Here is a 24446-nt window from a genome sequence, read left to right on the forward strand (position 1 = left end):
GAGGGGAATTGAAAGGATTGGGCTTATAATCATTAGAATTGGGAAGGATCAGAGGTGATCTTATTACACAAGATTCATTGGGGACTAGATAGGGTAGATGCAGAAAGAGGGCTTAACCTCAGAATAAGGGTCACACATTTGAGTTGCAGGAGGAGGGATTTCCTCTTCAGGTGAGTCTTGAACCCAGGCCTTCCAGCCCAGAGTTAAGGACATTATAACTGTGCTACCAGGGCCCTCAGGATGCCCATATACAGTTTTTAATTAGTGCAGGACTTGTGCACGTGTGTGTATGTTTGTGTGTATAGCAGAATCCTATGACTGGCATTCATTTAATCATCTGCTTTACATAGAAACACAAGTAACAACTCGTACTATCAAATGGTGCAAAATTGGCATAGACCAGCTTAATATGGAAGGGGTTGGAACAGTCTCGTTCATACTAGATCTGTAAGGGTGTTATAACACTATCGGGTGGAACTTCAGCGAAGAGAAATAAATTGGGTGGATTGGAAATCCAGCATTGTACCTGATGTTATCTGTTTCTGACCCGATCTGAAGAAGATTCCTGTTTGATTTGAAACGCTAACTCTTATTTATGGCTCCACAGATACTTTCTGACCTGGGTATTTCAGCTTAAAGGTAAGGCTGAAGCATTTGCAACAATCTTCAGCCAGAAGTGCCAAGTAGATAATCCATCTCCGCTTCCTCCAGTAGTCCCCAATATTTTCGATACCAGTCTTCAGCCAAGTCAATTCACTCCACGTGATATCAAGAAACTGTTAGAAGCACTGGATATTGTAGAGGCTGTGGGGCATGACAACATTCAGGCAGTAGTACTGAAAATTTGTGCTCTAGAACTTCCCACTCCCTGAGCTTATAACACTGGCATCTACCTAACAATATGAAAAATTGCCTTTGGTTCAAATGTAGGCAGAAGAGGTGAATTCCAGAATGAGGTGAGATTGATAGCCCTTGACATAAAGACTGCATTGGACTGAGTAACACCGAGCAAAACTAGAATCATCTGCAAACTTGTCATTGTTTAGAGTCATACCTGGCACATAGGAAGATGGTTGTGGATGTTGGAGGTCAGGCATCTCTGCAGGAGTTTCTCAGGTTGGTGTTGTAGGCCCAACTATCTTCAGCTGCTTCATCAATGACCCCTATCATAAGGTCAGGAGTGGGAATGTTTGTGTAATCATCAGTAATGTTCAGTACCATTCACAACTCCTCAGATACTGAAGCAGTCTGTGTTCAAATGCAACAAGATCTGGACAATAGCTAGACTGGAACTGATAGTTGGACAAGTAATATTTGTTCCACACAAATGCCAGGCAATTACCACCTCCAATAAAAGGCAGTCTAACCATCACCTCTTGACATTCAATGGTATTGCCATGACTGAAATCCTATTATCAACATCCCTGGGGTTTTCACTGACCAGATACTGAATTGGACTTGTCATGTAAACATAGGTGAGTTACTCGCCACAATATTCCTAGCTTCTGACCTGCTCTTGTTACCACTAAGTCCAAAAGCCTGTTCATCATCTCCAAGGCACAAGGCACGTGTGTGATGGAATAATCCTCACTTGCCTGGATAGGTGCAGCTCCAACAACACTCAAGAAGCTTGACACGATCTAGGAAAAAGCAAGCAGCCTGCTTGACTGGTCCCACATCGACAAACATACACTCTTCACATGCTCAGTGGCAGTAATGTGTACTGGCTACAAGATGCACTGCAGAAATTCACTGAAGATCCTTATCGACACCTTCATAATTCAACTACTTTCATCTAGAAGGACAATGGCAGCAGATTTCTGGGAACACCACCACTTGCAAGTTTCCCTCCAAGCCAATCCCCATCCTGACTTGGAAATATATCATTGTTCCTTTGCTGTTGCTGGGTCAAAGTCCTGGAAGTCTCTCCTTAAGAGCATTGTGGGTTTACCCACAATATGGACTGCAGCGGTTCAAGAATGCAACTCATCACCACCTACTCAAGTGCAACTAGGGATAGGCAATAAAGCTGGCCAGCCAGCGATATCCATATCCTATGAGTGAATAAAAATGGTTTGTCAGTTTCCAAGTCAGGTTTAAAACTATTCCCATCACATGTAGAGTTGAGCAACAATAGGATTGTTGCAATCGATTTATTACCTGTTTGTAATGTATTCTGTTATGATGTAACATGATAGTTCTGTTCTGGTGCAAACTCTTATTAAGAAAATCATGCAATAGCAGTGCCATTTAAACTAATGGGGCCAGAAATGCGTTATAGCTAGTACAGGCAAGGAAAGATCATTGTCTGCTAATAACTGTCTAAATTCTTCAAACTCATTAAAGCCAATTTGGGTTGAAGAAATGTGTTATAGTAGAACTGACTGTATTTAAAAGGCCAAATCATTTCCGATCATCACTCAGTGATAACAGACTGTGAGGGGGTTTTATGAATCAGGAAAGACTGAGCAGACATTATAAGGGGGCCAGATTTTCCTAGTTGGGTGAGTGTACCATTTTCCACCAACACAGAAAGAGACAGGTTGTGATGAAGTATCATTAGTCTGAACAGATATGAATTCTGGGTCCAAGCCACAATGTGCCTCATTTCCATTTATCTACACAACAACACATTCTCATTGCAGAAACTACTGGGCTCCTCAGTCATCTGAAGATTCCCTAAACATGCCAAAGTTCATCCTCAATTCCCAAGGACTACCAATGACAAGGTGGTAGTCAATGATCCCAGTGAAACCAGGACAGTCACACAAATAACAAAGATTTGGACAAGATAGAAAAACCACATCAAATAATATATTTGCACATGAATCAAGGGTCTAAAAAGGAAAGGACAAGTATGAAAAATAATTGGGGATTAAAAAATTAAGCTTGTCATGAACTTGCATTTCATACACAACTCTGGTCCCATGATAGAATGAAACTTTTTAGGATTAACTGACCAATTAAAATCCAATAGTAAGACATTCTGCATCATTCTTACTGTGGCAATAAAGATAGTTTTTACAAATTCCTTCCCAAAATTACCAAGTTGTATTAATTTACATACTTGGCTCATACCAATAGCTTATCCAGATTTGCTGTTCTATCACCGTGCAAACACTATCCAACAGTTGGTCAAAAAAAATTGCACATGAAAACACCATTTCTACACAGTGCAGTCAAACATAGAAAACCTTTCAAACTTCAGCACTACTTGCTCTTTGACTTGAACTACAAGGTGTGTCTACTATGGCTGATGATTGTTCTGTCCAAACCATTATTTTTTTAAGATAAAGTAACAGCAAATACTGGAGAAACTCGGCAGGTTTGACATTCTCTGAGGAGAGAGAAAAAGAATTAATGTTTCAGCCAATGACTGTTCATCAGAATGATTTTTACACATTGGCATGAAGTAATACAACCATCCAGGTGGAAACATCTGATGAGTAAAGCCTCAGTCTGTTATCATTCTTGTACATGCTGTACTTCCTCAATGGCTCTGTAGCCGTTCTATAAGTGTTAATACTATTAGAGCTACCCAGCTCTTGTGGAACCATGCTGAACTCTGTTTAATAAGCACCAGATGGCACTATGTTTCTCTGTTCTGTTGCAGAACTTAACCACACAGTGATATACAGTACACCTTCTTCAGAAATGATGTGATCTATTTGCAAGCTGTTTGGTGATTTTAATAGACAGTTCAAGTGGGGCAAAGTCCTATTTTCTGTTAAATCATCTAACATTTCATGATAATTTTCTGAACCTTCAATTGAAGGCATTTTTACAGAAGTTTGCATGCAGTTCTAGCCTACAGTCTGCAGGGGGAGCAAACAGCACTTAAATCAATGTTTTGCTTCACACACTGGAAATTACTGCAATAGATGTTACCGATCTCAAGTTATGATTTGACTATTGCAAAATACAAGCAATTTGTGACCATTCTACCTTCTAGTAAAAGACCGTAGCATCTGAAACCGGATTGTGAGCTAAGACCATTAGTCAATAAGATGGCTTAGTGGTTTGCACTGTTACCTCACAGCACCAGGGATGTGGGTTTGATTCCAGCCTTGGGCAACTGTCTGTGTGGAGTTTGCACATTCTTCCTGTGCTTGTGTGCATTCCCTCCGGGTGCTCCAGTTTCATTCCAGATCCAAGGATGTGCTGATTAGGCAAATTGGCCATGCTAACTTGCCCACAGTTAGGGATGTATAAGTTAGATGCATTAGTCAGAAGTAAATGTAGAGTAGGAAGGTAGGGTGAATGGGTCTGGATGGGTTACATTTCAGAGGATTGGTGTGGGCTTGTTGGGCCTAATAGCCCATTTTACACTGTAGGGTTTCTATGAAAATAGTGAACGTCTGAGGAAGGGTCATTCAACCCAAAACATTAACTCTGATTTCTCTCCATGGATGTTGCCCAGAGTGGCTGAGTAGAGGCTGACAGTCAAGTTCGATGTCCAGGAGGTTGGCCCAACTGGGACCTGTGGTTCATGTCACATTACAGGTGACCCCACTACACCATACACTCTCTCTCTCACACACAAAAGCACACATACTCTTACTCATGCAGACCCTCTCTCAGAATAACAAACGTACACCCCCTACACTCACCCATGTGCATACCCTCTCACAGGTTTATACTTTGTCATACTCATGCACACACTCTCTCTCCCACACATACACACACTCTCACTTTCTTCCACACACACACACACACACTCACTCTGTTTTCTCTCCCCCCCCCCCCCCACCCACACACACACACACACACACACACACTCTCACTCTCTCTTCCACACACACACACACACACAAATAAGTACATGGGGTGAATTTACAATTGTAGACTTGTATTTGTAGATACATTCTATTTTGCTCAAAAAACACACAATCTGTAGGCAGTCAATCCATGTGACATTTTATAAATTCCTACTTTGGAAATAGAATCAATCTGACTCAAGATTGGAATACAGACAGACTTAAAGATACATCTTTAATGCATCATCTGCGCTGAGATATCACCTTTTCTTCTAAAACCTTAAGTTATTTCAAGAATGTGACTTGATAGAAGTTCTGGGATTTATATATTAATGAATTGAAACCTGCAACTCATTCTAAAAGACGAAAGATTTAACAGCAATCTAGGTTTGGGTTCAATATATCGTATCGTTGCATGACACTATGATCTCGTGTTATAAATTCTGGGTCTTATGATCCTGCCCCATCTGACGAAAGAGCAGTGCACTGAAAGCTGATACTTCCAAACAAACCTGTTGCGTATAACCTGGTGTGTGTGATTTTGAACTGCATCAGTAGGTGCATTCTTCACAGTAACCCCTGAACCAATCAGCATTCTCCTCTCATGCTGAATAAATTTGGTTTGCCTTTTGAATTCATATTCTTGCAAACTGTCCTGATGAGTACAAGGTGAAAAGTTTGAACAAAATGCTCAAATTTCTGTTTATGTCAACGGTGAATTAAATAGCACAGATTATATTACTAGACGGAGGTAGATCTTAAATTCAATTAACAGAGAGCCCGGACAGTGTTTTACTTAGGCTTGCTTAGTAGATTAGTTGCGGTTCCTTAAATGTTGCAAAAGATTAAACATGTTAAAGAAAGCACATGATGTTGCAAATCATGCCTGGTCATTCGGAAAAGATAGGCTCATTTGGCCGATGTTGTTCTCACATTTCATGCACTCCTGATTTGTTTGCAATGTTCTCAGCGCATAATTTAATGAGAACCCAGATTACCAAGGGGAAAGGCTTGTTCAAGTTGAGACTTGGGAAATAACAGAAATTTAAACTTATCGTGCTATAGATATTTACTCATTTCAACTAATCTAGATTGTGTCTGACAGGTCCAATCAAACGATAAACAATCACCTTACCCCAGTGAACATGGTTTCACATGTCCTGTATTGCAAAACTGCTCTTGTTGATTCTGTCTTTGTTTTGTTTCACTTTGGAGGTGCATAACCTTGTCTTAATGAAAGGGTTTTGCTAAGCAAGCTGGAAATGGTAGCGGGAGAATGTTTCCGTACATCTTGGACAAGTCAGCAAAGGGTGTCTCAATGGTTATTATTAAATTAAAAAGATGGAAAACCTGAGGCTTGGATTAACATGACACAGCTTGCCTCTGGTCACCAAGCTGCTGGTTTGACTTTCAGACCTGATCGAGCAGAAAAGTCTTTCAAAAGAATATTGGGAAGATTGAAGTCTCAGCCTTTGAACTGTCACAGACTTCATTCCCTTTACAATGATTCTGCTCTCTAAAAACTTCCCAAGGCTGAGCAAAACACTGTAATCTTGGCATCCTATTTGATCCCAAAATAAGCTTTTGACCACATTGCCATTTCATTGCAAAACTGCTTATTTCCACTTCTTAAAACTCCCTGATTATACACATGTCTCTCAGCTCATCTGTTGCTAACATCCTTATTCATGCCTTTGCTGGCTCCAGTCTTGACTATTTCCAGGCATTACTGGCCTTTGCTCTCCAGACGCAACTCTGAAGTTTTGAGGTAGTCAAAATTCTTTTATTTTACTTTGAATCCTATTCATTCACTGTCACTGTGCTCACTGATCAACAGTAAAATTCTCATTCCTGTTTTCAAATCCCTCCATGCCCTTATTTCTCTAATCTCCATAACCACAACCGTCTGAGATCTCAACTATCCTCTAATTCGGCCTTCTGCACATCTCCAGTTACCATCAGTCCACCACTGGTGGCAAAACCTTTAGCTCCCAGGACTCCCAATATCTGGAATTTCATCCCTAAATCTCTCCACTTCTCTCCTCTGCTTAAAACACTTTAAAATCTACTTCTCTGACCAAACTTTTGATAACCTGCTCTAATGAGTGACTTTGGAAGTCAGCAAAGACCTCAGAGTACAATGGGACCTTGATCAGATGGGTCAATGGGCTGGGGAGTGCAAGATGGATTTAATTTAGAAAAATATGAGGTGCTGGATTTTGGAAAGGCAAATCAGGCAGGACTTACACACCTAATGGTCAGGTCCTGGGGAGTGTTGCTGAACAAAGAGACCTTGGAGTGCAGGTTCATAGCTCCTTGAAAGTGGAATTCCAGGTCAACAGGATAGTGAAGAAGGTGTTTGGTATCCTTGCCTTTATTGATCATGGCATTGAGTGTAGGAGTTGGGAGGTCATGTTGTGGCTGTGCAGGACATTGGTTAGGCCACTTTTGGAATATTGCATGCAATTCTGGTCTCCCTCCTATTAGAAGGATACTGTGAAACTTGAAAAGGTTCAGAAAAGTTTTACAAGGATGTTGCCAGGGTTGGAAGTTTTTGAGCTCCAGGGAGAGCCTGGGGCTATTTCCCCTGGAGTGTTGGAGGCTGAGGGATGACCTCAGAGGTTTTATAAAATATAGAGGTTTATAAAATCACAAGGGGCATGGATAGGGTGAAAGCCAAGGTCTTTTCTCGGGGTGGGGGAGTAAAAAACTAGAGGGCATAGGTTTAAGGTGTGAGGGTAAAGATTTATAAAAGACCTGAGGGGCAACGTTTTCACACAGAGGGTGGTGCATGTACAGAATGAGCTGCCAGAGGAAGTGGTGGAGGCTGGTACAATTACAACATTTAAAAGGCATTGGATGGGTATATGAATAGGAAGGATTTAGGGGGATATGGGCCAAATGCTGACAAATGGGACTAGAATAATTTAGGATATCTGGTTGGCATGGACAGCTTGGATGGAAGGTTCTGATTCCGTGCTGTACAGCTCTATGACTCTAAGTGGGTCATTTTATTACAGTAGAAGTGCTAAGATAAAACCATACAAGGTATTATCATTGCCAAGAGGACCATAGAGTCATAGAGATGTACAGCATGGAAACAGACTTGTCCATAGACCAGATACCCCACAATCTAGGGTCCCACCTGCCAGCACCCGGCCCATATCCCTCCAAACCCTTCCTATTCATATATCCATCCAAATGCCTCTTAAATGGTGCAATTGTACCAGCCTCCACCACTTCCTCTGGCAGCTCATTCCATACACTAACCACTCTCTGTGTGAAAAAGTTGCCCTGTTGGTCTCTCCCACCTTAAACCTATGCCCTCTAGTTCTGGACTCTCCCAAACCAGGGAAAAGACTTTGTCTATTTATCCTATTCATGCCCCTCATAATTTCGTAAACCTCTATAAGGTCACTCCTCAGCCTCAGACGCTCCAGGGAAAACAGCCCCAGCCTGTTCAGCCTCTCCCTGTAGCTCAAATCCTCCAACCCTGGCAACATCCTTGTAAATCTTTTCTGAACCCTTTCAGGTTTCACAACATCTTTCCGATAGGAAGGAGACCAGAATTGCATGCAATATTCCAACAGTGGTCTAACCAATGTCTTGTACAGCTGCATTATGATCTTCCAACTCCTGTACTCAATACTCTGACCAATAAAGGAAAGCATACCAAATGCCTTCTTCACTATCTACCTGCAACTTCATTTTCAAGGAGCTATGAATCTGCACTCCAAGGTCTCTTTGTTCAGCAACACTCCCTAGGACTTTACCATTAAGTGTATAAGTCCTGCTAAGATTTGCTTTCCCAAAATACAGCACCTCACATTTATCTGAATTAAACTCCATCTGCCACTTCTCAGCCCATTTGCCCAACTGGTCAAGATTCCTGTTGTAATCTGAGGTAACCCTCTTCGCTGTCCACTACACCTCCAATTTTGGTGTCATCTGCAAACTGTACTTCTTATGGTCTCATCCAAATCATTTATGTAAATGACAAAAAGTAGAGGGCCCAGCACCGATCCTTGTGGCACTCGACTGGTCACAGGCCTCCAGTCTGAAAAACAACCCTCCCCCCCACCCTCTGTCTTCTACTTTTGAGCCAGTTCTGCATCCAAATGGCTAGTTTTCCCTGTATTCCATGAGATCTAACCTTGCTAATCAGTCTCCCTTGGGGAAGCTTGTCGAATGCCTTACTGAAGTCCATATAGATCACATCTACCACTCTGTCCTCATCAATCCTCTTTGTTACTTCCTCAAAAAACTCAATCAAGTTTGTGAGACATGATTTCCCACGCACAAAGCCATGTTGATTATTCCTAATCAGTCCTTGCCTTTCCAAATACATGTACATGCTGTCCCTCAGGATTCTCTCCAACAACTTGCCCACCTCCGATGTCAGGCTCACTGGTCTATAGGTCCCCGGCTTGTCCTTACCACCCTTCTTAAACAGTGGCACCATGTTAGCCACCCTCCAGTCTTCCGGCACCTCACCTGTGACTATCAATGATACAAATATCTCAGCAAGAGCCCAGCAATTGTTGTAGATGCACCTCCCCCACCCCATATCAGTTCCTTTCGAACCTACTCAAATCCTGAAAGATAGTAGGCAGCTGATGTGACAGTGGCTAAGCTTCTTGGCATGATGCTAAACTGTTCTGTTCATGAACACAGACAACCCAGTGCTGGCCTGCGCCTACACCTTTGGGACATGGACACAGCTCCTCTTATTAATAGCATACTGCTTATGTTACTGGGGATTGATAACCCAGAGGTCTGGTCTAAAGTTCTGAAGATACTGGAATGAACTGCCTGGGGGGATAATTGAGGTGGGAAGCCTCATTGCATTTATAAAGTACACAGTGAAGCACTTGAAGTGTCATAACATTCAAGTCTATGGGCGTTGTGCAAGAAAGTGGGACTATTGTAGATCATGGTACATTTTTGGTGGTACAAGCTTGGTGGGCTGGAAGGTTTCTACTGTACTGTATGATTGTATGACTCTGTGATGTGTTCAAATTTGCCCAGCTGACAAATTTAAATGTAATTAAATATGAGCATTATTAAAACTTTATTCTAAATAATGATGCTAATGAAATTACAATGTTATTGTAAAAGCCCATCTGGTTCACCCATATGTTTTGAATATCTTTGCTATTCTCACCCAGTCTGGCTTATATGTGGTCCCAGACACACAACAATTTAGTTGATTCTTAACTTGCCTCTGAAATGGCAAGGTATTATCATTGGCAAGAGGACCATATAATTGTATTTTGCTGTAGGTGCACCCCTTGCCCCGTGCCCATATCAGTTCCTTGTTAACCTGGTAAAATCCTGAAAGATAGTAATGAAATTCCACTCAATTAAATAAAACCGCAACAGGAAAGCAAAAGAAGTCAAAGCAGATGGCTTACTGGGCGTTGGCCCAGACACCACAAATGACAATGGCACATCTTGCCTTGTCAAAATCCCCCTTGCTAATACTGAGAAATTTGTGCCAAAACTATTAAGGAGAGCTATCTCTTAGATTGATCAAGCAACAAATACCAAAATTGTTGCAGAAACTCAGCAGGTCTGGCAGCAACCATGGAGACAAAATCAATTTTAACATTTCAAGTTCTGAAGGAGTGTCACCTGACCTGATACATTAACTCTGTTTCTTCCTGCACAGAGGGTGGCACGGTGGCACAGTGGTTAGCACTGCTGCCTCACAGCGCCAGAGACCCAGGTTCAATTCCCGCCTCAGGTGACTGACTGTGTGGAGTTTGCACATTCTCCCCGTGTCTGCGTGGGTTTCCTCCGGGTGCTCTGGTTTCCTCCCACAGTCCAAAAATGTACAGGTTAGGTGAATTGGCCACGCTAAATTGCCCGTAGTGTTAGATGTAGGGGTAAATGTAGGGGAATGGATATGGGTGGGTGCGCTTCGGCAGGTCGGTGTGGACTTGTTGGGCCGAAGGGCCTGTTTCCACATTGTAAGTAATCTAATCTAATCTAAGATCCTGCCAGACCTGCTGAGTTTCTCCAACAACATCTGTTTGTTTCAGATTTCTAGCATCTGCAGTTTTTTTTCTCAGTCATTCTCACCCAATCGTTCTTTCAAACCAATGTTCCACATTCCACCATCACTGGTTCCAGGAGGTTCCAATACCACCGTCCCAAAGATTTTTCGAGATCAGCAATGAGGGCTGGCCTGATCAGAAACACTCATCCCTTGAACAAATAAAAAAAAATTGAATGTTAAGTTCTTTTTGCATTATTTGATTATGGTGAGCCCTGGCAAAATCTGACTATACTATGGATTAATTATTCTAACAGCTTGCCTGTGCTGTGCTCACATATTTTAGTGTTGGAGCTTAATTCATCGTATCTATCAGCTCATTTATTTGATGTGGGTCAGACGGATTAGGGTTGGTCAAATCCACAGGTAACAAAGACGTGATTGAGTATAGTTAGTAATGTAATTTCTTCTGCAACACCTTGGATTCCAAGATTGGTTTTGTCTGAGGGAAGCAGCAAATTTGGATGACTAGCCTGTCAATAACAATTTGCATTTCTACAGCATCTTCATAGAGTACAATGTCTTGAGTCTCCAGTTGTGCAATTATCAAACAAAACTTGACATGGAGCGAGTTAAGGAGATATTAGGGCAGATGACCAAAAGCTTGTTCAAAGCGGTAGACTTTAAGGCCTAGATTTAAAGATGAAGTTGATGGAAGGGAATTTGACAGGTTCGGCGGAGTAAATTGACTCCGTATTCTCTGCAGTTTAGAAAAATGAGAGGCGATCCCATTGATTCTGAAGAGGTTCAGGTAAGGGATACACTGGGAGATAATTTCTGCTGTTCAGAGAATCTAGAATACGGCAGTCCAACCTCAGCACAGGGAGCTGATCATTTAGGACTGCGATAAGGAAAAGTCATAGCACTCTTTCAAATTCTCTAACCCATAAGGTGTGGATGCTCCATCCTTGAATATATTTAAGTTTGGGATAGATAAGATGTTTGGTCTCTCAAAGAATTGAGGGATACAGGGAGTGGTGAGGAATGTGGAGTTGAAGGTCAATGTCAGCCATGATCATATTGAATGGGGGAGCAGGCTGGATGGATCTTGCAGTCTTTTGTATGACCCTCCTTCCTTTATTTGGTCAGAGATAGGGATGTTCACTGACGATGTTCACAAGCTCAGCACCATTCATAGTGAATCCCTCCCACTATCCACATCTTATGGGTTATCACTAACTTGAACCTAGGCTGGACTAGCAGTATAAGTACTGTGGCTACAAGAAAAGTTCAGAGGTTAGGAATCCTGAAATGCGGAGTTCACCTCTTGATTTCCTGAAGTCCATCTACCATCAACAAGGCACAAGTCAGAAGTGTGATGTAATACTCTGCACTCCAACAACACTCAAGAAGCTTGATACAATCCAGGAGAAAGTAGCCCACTTGATTGGCATTACATCCACAAACATTCAATCCCTCCACCACCACTGCACAGAACTGCAGCAGCAGTGTGTATCATCTACAAAATACACTGCCAAAATTCATCAAGACCCTGAGCACCTTCCAAATCAATAACCACTTCCATCTCAAAGAACAAGGGCAGCAGATACATGGGATCATTCACCACGTGCAAGTTCCCCTCCAAGCCACTCACCATCCTGACTTGGAAATATATTGCCATTCCTTCACTGTCACAGGGTCAAAATCCTGGAATTCCCTCCCTAACAGCATTATGGGGTTTACCTACAGCACGTGGACTGCAGCGGTTCAAGATGGCAGCACAACATCTTCTCAAGGGCAACTACGGAGGGGCAATGAATTTAGACTTACCAGTGAAATTCATATCCCCAAATGAAAAATATTGCCTTCTACTCCTAGTTCTTGTGTTGTAAACCATCAGATTAATCCAAACACCTCCATTCCCTCCACTGCCCCAAAGACGCCACCAAGAAACCCAGCCTAAGAAGGGTATTTCTTTCTCAATGAACTGACTGGGAATAGCTCAACTGTAAGATTTAGGGGACTTGGCCCAAGTCAGGTAGGAGAGAGCGAGGTCAGCAGATGCTGGAGATCAGAGTCGAGAGCATGGTGCTGGAAAAGCACAGCAGGTCAGGCAGCATCCGAGGAGCAGGTGAATCGACATTTCGGGCAATAAGCCGTTCATCAGAAATTAGGCTTGTGGGCCGGGGCTGAGAGACAAATGGGAAGAGGGTGGGGCTGGGTGGAAGTAGCTGAGAAAGCGATAGGTGGATGAAAGTGAGGGAGAAGGTAATAGGTCAGAGGGGGCAGTGATAGATGGGTCCAGAGGGCAGTACTGAATTGGAGGCTTCTGACTGGGATAATGTGAGGGGAAAGGAAATGAGGAAGCTGTTGAGGTACTAGGAGTGGGGTCTGGGCTGGTATTTTGGTGGAGGACCCCACCACCACATTGTCCCCAGTCCCAAGCCTCCAACTCGGCATTGCCCTCCAGACCCATCCATCTCTGCCCCCTCTGACCTATCACCTTCTCCCTCACCTTCATCCACCTATCACTTTCTCAGCTACTCCCCCCCAACCCCACACCTCTCCCATTTATCCCTCAGCTCTGACCCACAAGCTTCATTCCTGATGAAGGGCTTATGCCTGAAATGTTAATTCTCCTGCTCCTTGGATGCTGCCTGACCTGCTGTCCTTTTCCTGCAACACACTCTCAACTCATTCCTGATGAAGGGCTTATGCCCGAAACGTCGATTCTCCTGCTCCTTGGATGCTGTACTTTTCCAGCACCACACTCTCTATTTGGCCCAAGTCGGCCCAATCTCAGTTATTCAGTACTTCTGATCTTCTCTCATTTTCCCTCCTAATTTATACATTAATACAGCGTGAGAGGAGCCTGTTTGGTGCCAGCATTTTGAAAGTACTCACCAATTAATTCCACTCTGCCCCACTAATTCCCCTGTCAATGTGATAACTTTCCATTTCAAATATTTATGCAATTCCTGATTGATAGTTACTGTTCTATTCTACTCCTACCACCCTGTCAGACAGCATCAAATCACACCATCTTAATGGGTTCAAAGTATTCTCATCTGCTCTCTGCTTCCTTTACTGATTATTTTCAATCTGTATCCTCTGGTTCCTGACCCTCCCATCAGTGAAAACCATTTCTCTTCTATTACTCTATCAAAATCCTCCACGGTTTTAAATTTAACCTGCTCTGTATCCATATCTCAACAATCTCCTCATTCTCTCCCCTCATACCCCCTGCCTTCCAACACTTTGTTTCTCCAGTTCTTTACTTTGAAAATTGTTTGCCTCTCCTTTTTGTTTATATTTTTGTAACTGTTTTCCTCTCATTTGTTTCCTTCAGGAACTTAGTTACAGTTGTAGTTCTTTCTCTCCATTCTTATTTTGAACATTATCAGATGGACTGAGGAATGGCAGATGGAGTTTAATTTAGATAAATGTGAGGTGCTGCATTTTGGAAAGGCAAATCAGAGCAGGACTTATACACTTAATGGGAAGGTCCTGGGGAACATTGCTAAACAAAGACACCTTGGAGTGCAGATTCATAGTTCGTTGAAAGTGGAGCAGCAGGTAGATAGAATAATGACAAGATTAGAGTGGTGCTGGAAAAGCACAGCAGGTCAGGCAGCATCCGAGGAGCTGGAAAATTGATGTTTTGGGCAAAAGCTCTTCATTCCTAATAAAGGGCTTTTGCCCGAAACATCAATTTTCCTGCTCCTCAGAAGCTTCCTGACCTGCTGTGCTTTTCCAGCACCACTCTAATCTTGACTCTAATCTCCAGCACCTGCAGTACCCATTCCTGCCCAGGTAGAATAGTGAAGCTGGTGTTTGGTATACTTTATTGGTCAGTGCATTGAGTAAGAGTTGGGAGGTTATGTTAAGGTTGTACAGGACATTGGTTAGGTCACTTTTGGAATGCTGTGTACAATTCTGGTCTCCCTGCTAAAGGAAGGATGTTGTGAAACTTGAAAGGGTTCAGAAAAGATTTTCAAGGATGTTGCCAGGGTTGGAGGGTTTGAGCTATAGGGAAAGGCGAAATAGACCTGGGGCTATTTTCCTGGAGTGGCAGAGCTGAGGGGTGACCTTATGGAAGTTTAAAATCAATGAGGGGCATGGATAGGATAAATAGACAAAGTCTTTTCCCTGGGGTCAGGAAGTCCAGACCTACAGGGCATAGCTTTAGGGTGAAAGATATAAAAGAGACCTAAGGGGCAACTTTTCACGCAGAGAATGGTATGTGTATGGAATGAGCTGCCAGAGGATGTGGTGGAGGCTGGTACAATTGCAACATTTAAGAGGCATTTGGATGGGTATATGAATAGGAAGGGTTTGGAGGGATATGGGCTGGGTGCTGGCAGGTGGGACAAGATTAGGGTTGGGATATCTGGTCGGCATGGATGGGTTGGATTGAAGGTTCTGTTTCCATGCTGTACATCTCTATGACTCTATGAAGGTCTTTATAGGGTAAATAGCCAAAGTCTTTTCCTCAGGGAAAGGGAGTCCAAAACTACAGGGTATACGTTTAGGGTGAGAAGGAAAAGATTTAGAAAGGACCTAGGGGCAACTTTTTCACAGTGAGGTGTGTGTATGGAATGAGCTGCGAAACGAAGTGGTGGAGGCTGGTGCAGGTATAACATTTAAAAGGTATATGGATAGGAAGGGTTTAGAGGGATATGGGCCAGGTGCTGGCAGGTGGGACTAGATTGGGTTGGGATATCTGGTCGGCATGGACGGATTGGACCGAAGGGTCTGTTTCCATGTTGTACATCTCTGACTCACTTAACAATTCTCTTGCTGCCGTCCTCCGCATTCCCCTCATTTTCAGAGGTTAGTTCCCCTCTCTTTCTCATTCCTTCCTTTGCTGATTTTTGTTTTCCCAGTCTGCCTTTCTCTCTTACTCTTTTTTTTTTCACTCTCGCTCCGCTTTTCTTCCTGTACGCCTCTCTCTTTCTTTCTCCCTGCCTTTATATCTATCTGTCTCTTCCCTCTGCCTTTCTCACTTTTTCCTCTCTTCGCTCTCCCTCCCTGTGGCCTGCCCCTCTGCCGGAAGTCCCGCCTTTGCTGAACCTGGGATCGTGCTGTGCTGAGGCGGAGCTGCGGCTGTGCGGCGGCTCTGGGCCGCTCCCTCCCTCTCTCCCTGCCGGCCGATACATTGTAGCTGGAGCTGGAGACATTGTATCCTCGGCCTCCAGCCGCTGCCTACCCTCCCCGTGCCCGGCCGCTCAACCTTCAACCTTTCCAGCCAACCCTTTCTTCATGAACAGTCCAAGATGTCAGGGAAACATTACAAAGGACCCGAAGTCAGCTGTTGCATCAAGTATTTTATTTTCGGCTTTAATATTATATTCTGGGTGAGTAAAACACAGACACAGTGAACGCAGATAGAGCAGTGTTGTACTGACAGCTGGGTTCTGTGCAGGAGAGGGAGGGGGTGGTGGTAATTTGGACAGTGGGGATTCAGGATAAACCAACCTGGGAAACACTGTGGAAGGCAAAAGAGCCAGCAATCTCTGTGTGAAAAGATTACACAAGAGAAGCTTTGTGTGGGTTGGGGGGAGGCCTGAGAGTTTGTGTGAATCATGTACTCTGGGTGTGCTTGCATTGTTTTCAATTGAAAGAAAGTTATTTTTTTAAAAATGTACTATAAAATACTTTGCAGCAGTCCACACGTTATTTTAAACCGTTGTTTGTTGAGTGGTGGGTCCCTAGGCGAGAAAGTGTGACAATTGTGATTTACACACGCTGCCTCTGGTCGTGAAAGGATTCTTGTCGCAACACCTATATAATGGCAAAAAAAACTGCTTTTTTTTGTTCTGGTCAGTGTCTTTACTATCTTTTTGCCTGAATGATTGCAGCAGCAACCTACATGTCAGTCTGTCAATTGCAACTTCATTCACATGCGAGTGTTTTACTGTTTTGATGGTGTCACTCTGAATGTCAGTCCCATCCAGGTTTCTGACTGGGAATTGCAGCTTCAGGTCTCTGTGTGTATGTGTGAGCCACTTATCCGGGGAAAATGGGAGCTATGTAAAAATTTAAAATTTAAAAATAGGTAACTGTGTAGTATAGTAGCTCTTTCAAAGCTAGAAAGTGATCGTTGAAAGGGTTCAAGTAGAGGTTAGATTACAGTAAGAACCTTTTTTTTATGCATTCAATAAGATTTTCCAGATGTTAAATTACTTGGAAAGTTGCAGCAGAAACAAAGCACTTATTTTTAGTTTGTTTTAACTTTAGTTTGTGGCTGTTAAGTCTTGAGAAAATGAAAGTGAGGGGTTGGGGATGGTTAGGGTGAGGAATATACAAATGTGGAAGTCATTCACATTGAAAGACTGCCGAGGTACTGGAAAAGAACGCTGATGCCTAGCAATAATACATGCGTCTTGACAGAAAATAGCCTTTGGTATGTTGAAGACTTGATCTAGATGTTAACAAGTATGACCAACTGCTTAAAGATTTAATGTGCTGTGATTTCAGATGAGAACTGAAGAATTTTCACAATCAGACAATACTGAACAGATTTGGCCTCACTTCTCTCGGAAAGTATGTGTATGTTGAAGGGTGGTCTGATGAAAGAGGCCTTTGAAGGGATTCCATGGTTTAGAGAAGATCTTTTCAAAACAGGAGCCCCCTAAATATGTCTAATAATAAAATTAGTAGAAACTTCCTTACCCGGACAGCAGTGAGAATATGGAATTTGCTCCTACAAGGAGTTGTTGAGCTGAAACACGTAGATTCTGTTAAGAGAAAGCTAGATAAAGACATGAAGAAAATAAGAGTTGGAAAATATTCAAATAAAGTGGAGGAGGTTTGTCTGGAACATTGACATGTACTGGTTGAGTTGCATGCCCTGTATCTGTGTTGTACATTCTGGGGAATCCAGATATCCCAGGAACATCTTGGAAAAACTGTCAAAGTCAGCTAAAAAGTATAACACAGCAATCATTGGCAATCTAAGCCCTTTTGATGGATTGTACTTGGAATAATGTTACATCTGTATTTTAATTCCTCTCCCCGCAGTATAAATGAGCTGACCGTTTGAACCATAAGCGAAACTAGCTATACTTAAAAACTAGCCAGTTTTGCCAAGAATTGTAATGTAGTAATTTTTTTCATTTGTTTAAAGGAGCAGCATTTTAGTGAAGGATGGAATGGGAACTCTCCTAGTTCTGCATGTTACTCTCAGTGAGGCGTTCTGTAGTTTCTTTAATGAAACTAATAGCAAGAAAACCACTTAATTAAAAAAAAAAGAAATTCAAGCTATATATATTCACTATGTTTTAAAGAAATAATGAGTGCTGTACTTTTGGGTATGAGTTTATGATGATTTGGTAGGCTGGTCTGATAGTTTGTGTTGTCCTATCACATTAGTACAGTGTAAAGGAACCTACAGGATTGTTACTTTCTCCCCTATAATACAGTGATACTCCAGTAACACTGTTTTGAAATGCCTTAAGACCAATGAAGTACTTTTGAAATGTCATCAATGTTGTAAAATAGGAAGCAAGAAAGCCAACTGTCACACCATAAACTCCCAAACATCAGTGTGTTAAATGACCCGGTAATCTGAATTTTCAGAAGTGAAGCTATTTGAGAGATAAGAGAAGCTGGAACAGTTTTACTTTAAAGAGGAGCAAATTAAGAGGAGAATTTAACAGATGTTCAACATAATGGGTTTTGATAAAGTTAATGGGGAAAAATTGCTCTATTGACAAAGTGTCATTAATCAGAAAGGACAGATGTAAAGATCATTGGCAAAATAATCCTTTGCAAAGCCTTGGGGGATACATTATTGTATCAAATATGGTGTAAACAAAGCAAACCATTGTTACTATTTTAAACAAAATAACTTTTGACAATTTGGTGGTCTGAATTCAAAGGTATGAATAGAATAAATGCTGGAGGTTGTTTTATTTTCTAATTGACAGATGATTCATGTAAAACAACATGAGAAGTAAGGATAGTTTTCATCTGTGAAAGAGATGGCACTGTTTAAACAAGGCTGTAAAGCTTCAGCTCAAATAAGCTCAGTTGGCAAATCGGATAAGGTGTGAGGGTAATTTCCTCGACTTGGAGGGACTGAGATTATTGGATCTCGGATGCCCTGCAAAAGTTCAAAGGTTGGGCACCAGTACAGTTCAGTCAGCCTCTTTGGATTGTTTGGCTGTCCTTTGTTAAGATGCTGAGTAATCTCCCATTTAAGCAGCTTAATTAATGGAGGGCTGTTTCAGATTTACTGTACAACTACATCAGCCGGGGGGTTGCTGTGCAAACATTTCTAGAATCATAGAATCTCTACAGTGTGGAAACAGGCCCTTTGGCCTAACAAGTCCACACCGACCCTCCAAAAAATAACCTATCTTGACCCATTCCCCCTACCCTATATTTACCCCGACTAATGTACCTAATCTACACATCCCTGAACACTATGGGCAATTTAGTATTGACAGTTCACCTGACCTGCACATCTTTGGACTGTGGGAGCAAACTGGAGTACCAGGAGGAAACCCACATAGACACGGGGAGAATGTGCAAACTCCACACAGACAGTCACCCAAGACTGGAATTGAACCCAGGTCCTTGGTGTTGTGAGGCAGCAGTGCTAACCACTGCGCCTCTGTGCTGTTGAAATGGTCTGTCCAGTCTACAGCTGCAGGATATCTTTTTGTGTGGGAAAGAAAGTTAAAGCAAGGTTGCATGGTCCGATTAGAGAGATGAAAATGTAAGTGAGAAGATCGAATGATGCTCTCTTAATGTTCTGGTGAGGTCCTATTGGAATGCAACATCCAGTGTTTGATTCGCAAAGGAAGTAGGGGAGGAGGTGGAAACAATAATTAGATGGGAACTAAGGTGCTGGGATGCAAGTATTAGCTTGTTCTCTTTGAAAAGGAAGCTTTCAGATTGCTGCCTGGAAGTTTTTAAGTATGCAGTGAATTTGAACTCTGACAAATTGTCCGCAATTGTTGCTTCTAACTCAGCCAAGTACTGCCTTGTACAGAACATTGGTGAGTAGGATGGAGACGCACTTTGCATGTGTAATATGTGCTTGCATTAATGAGGATATTATCAGGGAGAGCATGCTGTCATTAAGGTCAGATTAAAACCTGTAACACTCTCTGATGCTATGGCAACTGGCGTGGCACATGAAGCATGGCAAATTCAAATGCTGGGATATGACTGATTACAGACAAGCAGGATGCCAGCTGCATGAACTGTTAGGATACCCTTGCTCGCGCTCTCTGGCTGTGTCTGTGTGTGTGTCTCTGTCTGTGTGTGCCTCTCTCTCTCTCGTGCTGTCTCATGCTGGGAAGACAAAGGCAATTGTCTCTAAGGACATACATTAACAGAGATACAGATTCATAAGTTGCTGTCTGTCTGTTTCACTAAAGTATAATTTAAGAGAAGGATGCATAACTCCAGAATTAAGCATAAGCACAGGCAGAACTATTGATGCCAATATTGAATTATCATCCTTTTTGGTTTGTCGTGCCACAATAGATTTTTAAATTCACTCCTGGGACAGGGTGGGGGGATCACTGGCCAGGCTGGCATTTATTGCCCATCCCTAATTACCCAGAGGGCAGTCAAGAGTCAAACACATGTAGGCCAGATCAGGTAAGGATGGCAGATTTCCTTCCCTAAAAGACATCAGTGAACTAGATGGACTTTTAACTGACAATGGTTATGTTGGATTTAGATTTTATTGTCATATGTACTCAAGTACAGGAGTACAGTCAAAAGTCTATAATGTTGCCACACATGGTGCCATCTTAGGTACCAAGGCATCTAGGTACACAAAATGTAGGTACTAAATAGTAAGAGAAACAAAAGTTAAAATATTTAGTGTTACTTCATAGAATCAGCAGGAAAAAAAAAGGTACCAGTTAATATTAAATTATAAACTAGGAAAATAAATGTGTTAAAGGTTCAAGTGTTTGATGAGTTGTCCACTTATCTCTCTCTGAGCGACCTCAGATCTGTGTCCTTGATGCCACCGGCACTGATACCATCACTGTGACTGAAGTTGCCACCTCTCCAAGTCCCCTAGTAGCTCGGGAACATGCCCGGGCAAGATCCAGTTGCACACCGAACTGAGACACTGTCATGGGCCTCTGAAAGACCAGATAGTCACCATTAGGCTGGATCCTTACTCCTGATTTTGATTTTTAATTTCCCCATTTGGTACGGTGTGATTCGAACCCATAGCCCCAAAGCATTGGTGTGAACCTCTGGATTGATAACCTAGAGACATTACCAATACACTACCAACTCCCCTTTATGCCAGCTCTTTGAAGAGACAAAAAAAAACCTGCAGATACTGGAACCCAAGGTAGACAGGCAGGAGGCTGGAAGAACGCAGGAAGCCAGGCTGCATCAGGTGGTGGAGATGTCAATGTTTTGGGAATAACCACCTTCAACAATGGAGGTGGGGGTAGGGGGAGCTGCAGTTAAGGGGGAGGGGGGATGGTTTGAGTGGGGAGAGGGGTGGAATGATGAGGTAGTGACAGGTCGACCTTTCCTTCTAGCTACCAACTGTATTCATTCCTCCCATCGACTGATCAGGTCATAACCACCATCTGTGTTCACCTATCACTACCTCACGCCCCCTGCCCCTCTCCCTACCCAAACCACCCCACCCTGCAGCTCCCCCTACTCCCACCTCCATTCTTGAAGAAGGGTTATACCCAAAACGTTGACCTCTCCACCTCCTGATGCTGCCTGACTTGCTGTGTTCTTCCAGTTCTTTGGAGAAGCTGTTCAGTGAGTTCCGCTCTCTCTCCACTTTCTCATCTCTGCCGATATTTCCTTTTCAAGTATACGTCTCAGACAGGTTATTTCATAAGGATTAACTGAGTTCTCTTCAGAAAGACTATTGAGACAAACAATCAAAGTTCTAATTGACTGCAGTGTTTAGAGAAAGGGGGAGTTTGTGCAGCATCAGAATTACATCAACCAAAGGATTGCCTGTTAGTCCAAGTGCTATTCTTAGTTCCTCAAATGTCAGTTCCTTGGAATTTCTGTTGTTCTTTTGGAAGGGGAGTGGAATTTATAAAAGCTCCTCATTGTTTACTCAGATATTATTTGCAAATGTACAGGACAGACAGCTAAGGAAAAACTGGCTGGTCCATTAATCCTGCCCCCACACTCATGATCTTCAACACCCATCATGACAAAACATCCACACTCCTCTCCGTCCTACTCCCCGCCTCCCTCATTATGCTTGCCATCTGTAGCTACGGCGAGAGAAAATCATTCCAGTAATGTCTCGTGGCCAATTTGACCCTGAGGTACCTGACCATGTGATTACTATCGCTCCCTGTCTATCTGTGTAACATCGTTGGACTGCTTTCCTGCTTCAGTTCATTTGCTGTTGAAATCCTCATCTGTACCTTTGTTACACCTTAACAACCACACAAATCATTTCCTTGCTAGCCTCCCATTTTCCAACCTGCAGCTCTTACTGCCTACTGTATCCAATTCTTGTCCAAGGAGAAAGTGAGGACTGCAGATGCTCGAGATCAGAGTAGAAATGTGTGGTGCTGGAAAAGCACAGTGTGTCAGGCAGCATCCGAGGAGCAGGAGAGTCGACGATTTGAGCGTAAACTCTTCCAGATGAAGAGATTATGGTCGAAATGTCGACTCTCCTGCTCCTCAGATGCTGCCTGACCTACTGTGCTTTTCCAGCACCACACTTTGACTCCAATTCTTGTCCCTATCACATCTGAGCTCACTGGTATACCTTGGCTTCTCCTTAAGCAAAGTCTCAATTTTCAAGTTCTTATCGTTATTTTCAAAACCCTCCGTGCCTTTGACCCTCACTATCGCTCTGAGCCCCTCCTGAATCTTTTGAGTGCTCCAATTCTGGCCTTTTTAACCATTGGTGACCAGGTCACAACTACTTTGAACCCTAGGATCTAGAATCCCTTCCCTAAACCTTTGACTCTCCTCTCCTCTCCTTTGAGAAATTCGTTTTTAAAACTACTGCTTTCACAAAGTTTTTGGTCATCAGCTTTACTATCACTCTGACTCAGTGTCCTTTTTTTTGTAATACTCCAGTGAAGTGCCTTGGAATGATTTCCAATTTTACAGATGCCACAGAAATGCAAATTGACATCTATGGAGAGGCCTGCAATCGTTGAAATGGCTCAAGAAAGTAACTCTCGGACACCACCTCCAGGAGAACTAAGAGTGGGGAGTAAATCCTGGCCCAGCCAATGATGCCCATATAAAAAAGCTCAGCCCAACTTGCAAACCAGTCCAATGCTGTCTTGGATGCAAAGAGCTCACAGCCGCCATGCTAGTCAGCAGCACATTACTGATATTCAGTATTTTCTGGGAATGAGTTACCACTATCTAGGTATTGAACAATATTTAGTCTGTTCCCACTATTAAAGTTTAAAGTCAGGATTTTTGGTTTTGATCCAGGACTGTGACTGTCACTGGCTTTACTGCCCATCCCTGATGAGGGGAAGTGGTGGTGTGACTATACTGTGACTGGGCTAGTGATGCAGAACCTTAGGTAACGTTCTGCCGTCATGGGTTCGAGTCCTGCCATGATCGATGGTAAAATTTGAATTCAATTTTTTAAAAATCTGCCATAAAAGGAAGTCTGATGGTGACCATGTAACCCCTCTGCAGATTGTTGTAAAAACCTATCTGGGTTCACTAATGTCGTTTGGAAGTTAATCTGTGAACCTTACCCAGTCTGGCTTACATGTAACTCCAGACCCACAGCAATGTGGTTGACTCATAACTGCTCATTGGGCGATTAGGGATGGGTGGCAGGTGTCGGCTCAGATGGCAGTAGCTTCTACCTACAAACAAATTAAAATGAAATTGCCCCCAAGAAGCTGGTAATGGTGTAGATGCCAGCACAGTGGTTTTTATTGTAGTGGTTTGATACACAGCGTGGCTGACTTGGTCATCCCCGATGAGAAGTGACCAAATTTGGCTGGGTCTGGAGTCACCTGTAGGTCAGACTGGGTAAAATAAACAGTATAGTTACTTGAAGGACATTAGTGAGCTAGATTTTTTTTTTAAACAACCACCTGGTGATTCCATTGTCATTATTACGCAGAGTTGCATTTTATGCCAGTTTTAAAAAATTATTGAATTTAAATTCTCCTCCTCCTCACCATAATAATCTTTCAAATGGTCAGACCATCTCATCATTTACATTGTTTTACAGACCTTAGTGAGATCATCTCAAAGTCAATGCAGTTCTGAACTGAAGGTGCTGGCATCAAGTTTAGACTTTATAAAATTAGTTATAAAATATTCATTGAGGTGCAAGACATGATGACTTTAGAAATCAAGTAGCAATTTGACCCAATTGGAGTCTGTTTGGTGCATAGTTTGCCCTATCCATTGTTAGGGAGAGGGTATTAGCTTAAGGGGCTGAATGGCCTGTTGCTTTAAGTTTGAAAGTTGAGTAGAGATGAGAAACAAAACTGTGAATGAGGCAGGGAATGAATTTAGAATTTCCTAACATAAATTGTTTATTTCTGAATTAGGGCAGGGAGTGGGTGGTATGATGTAAAGAGCTCAGTGGAAAATAAATGATTGTAGTGAAACAAGGTATATCCAATATTGGCAAGTTAAGAATTCAGTTCCTAATGTAGAGACCTTCACTTCACTTAATACATGCTGGTGAATGATTCTCAATAGAAAAGCTCAGTCATCTGCCC

At 42.6% G+C, this 24446-nt stretch overlaps 1 protein-coding gene across 2 annotated transcripts in view; it reads left to right on the top strand.

Annotated features, from left to right (window-relative positions):
• Positions 1 to 15849: 15849 nt before the first annotated feature.
• The window catches only part of tspan5a (tetraspanin 5a), a 94437-nt gene continuing 85840 nt past the window's right edge, over positions 15850 to 24446 (top strand). The window contains exon 1 of one of the 2 annotated variants that reach the window (XM_072583821.1): positions 15850 to 16112. In XM_072583821.1, the coding sequence (XP_072439922.1) occupies positions 16032 to 16112 (81 nt within the window). In that variant the 5' untranslated portion in view covers positions 15850 to 16031. The remainder of the gene's footprint in view (positions 16113 to 24446) is intronic. The other variant, XM_072583820.1, reaches the window with a different exon arrangement.

Source organism: Chiloscyllium punctatum, chromosome 14, assembly GCF_047496795.1.
Source record: "Chiloscyllium punctatum isolate Juve2018m chromosome 14, sChiPun1.3, whole genome shotgun sequence".
NCBI lineage: Eukaryota > Metazoa > Chordata > Chondrichthyes > Orectolobiformes > Hemiscylliidae > Chiloscyllium > Chiloscyllium punctatum.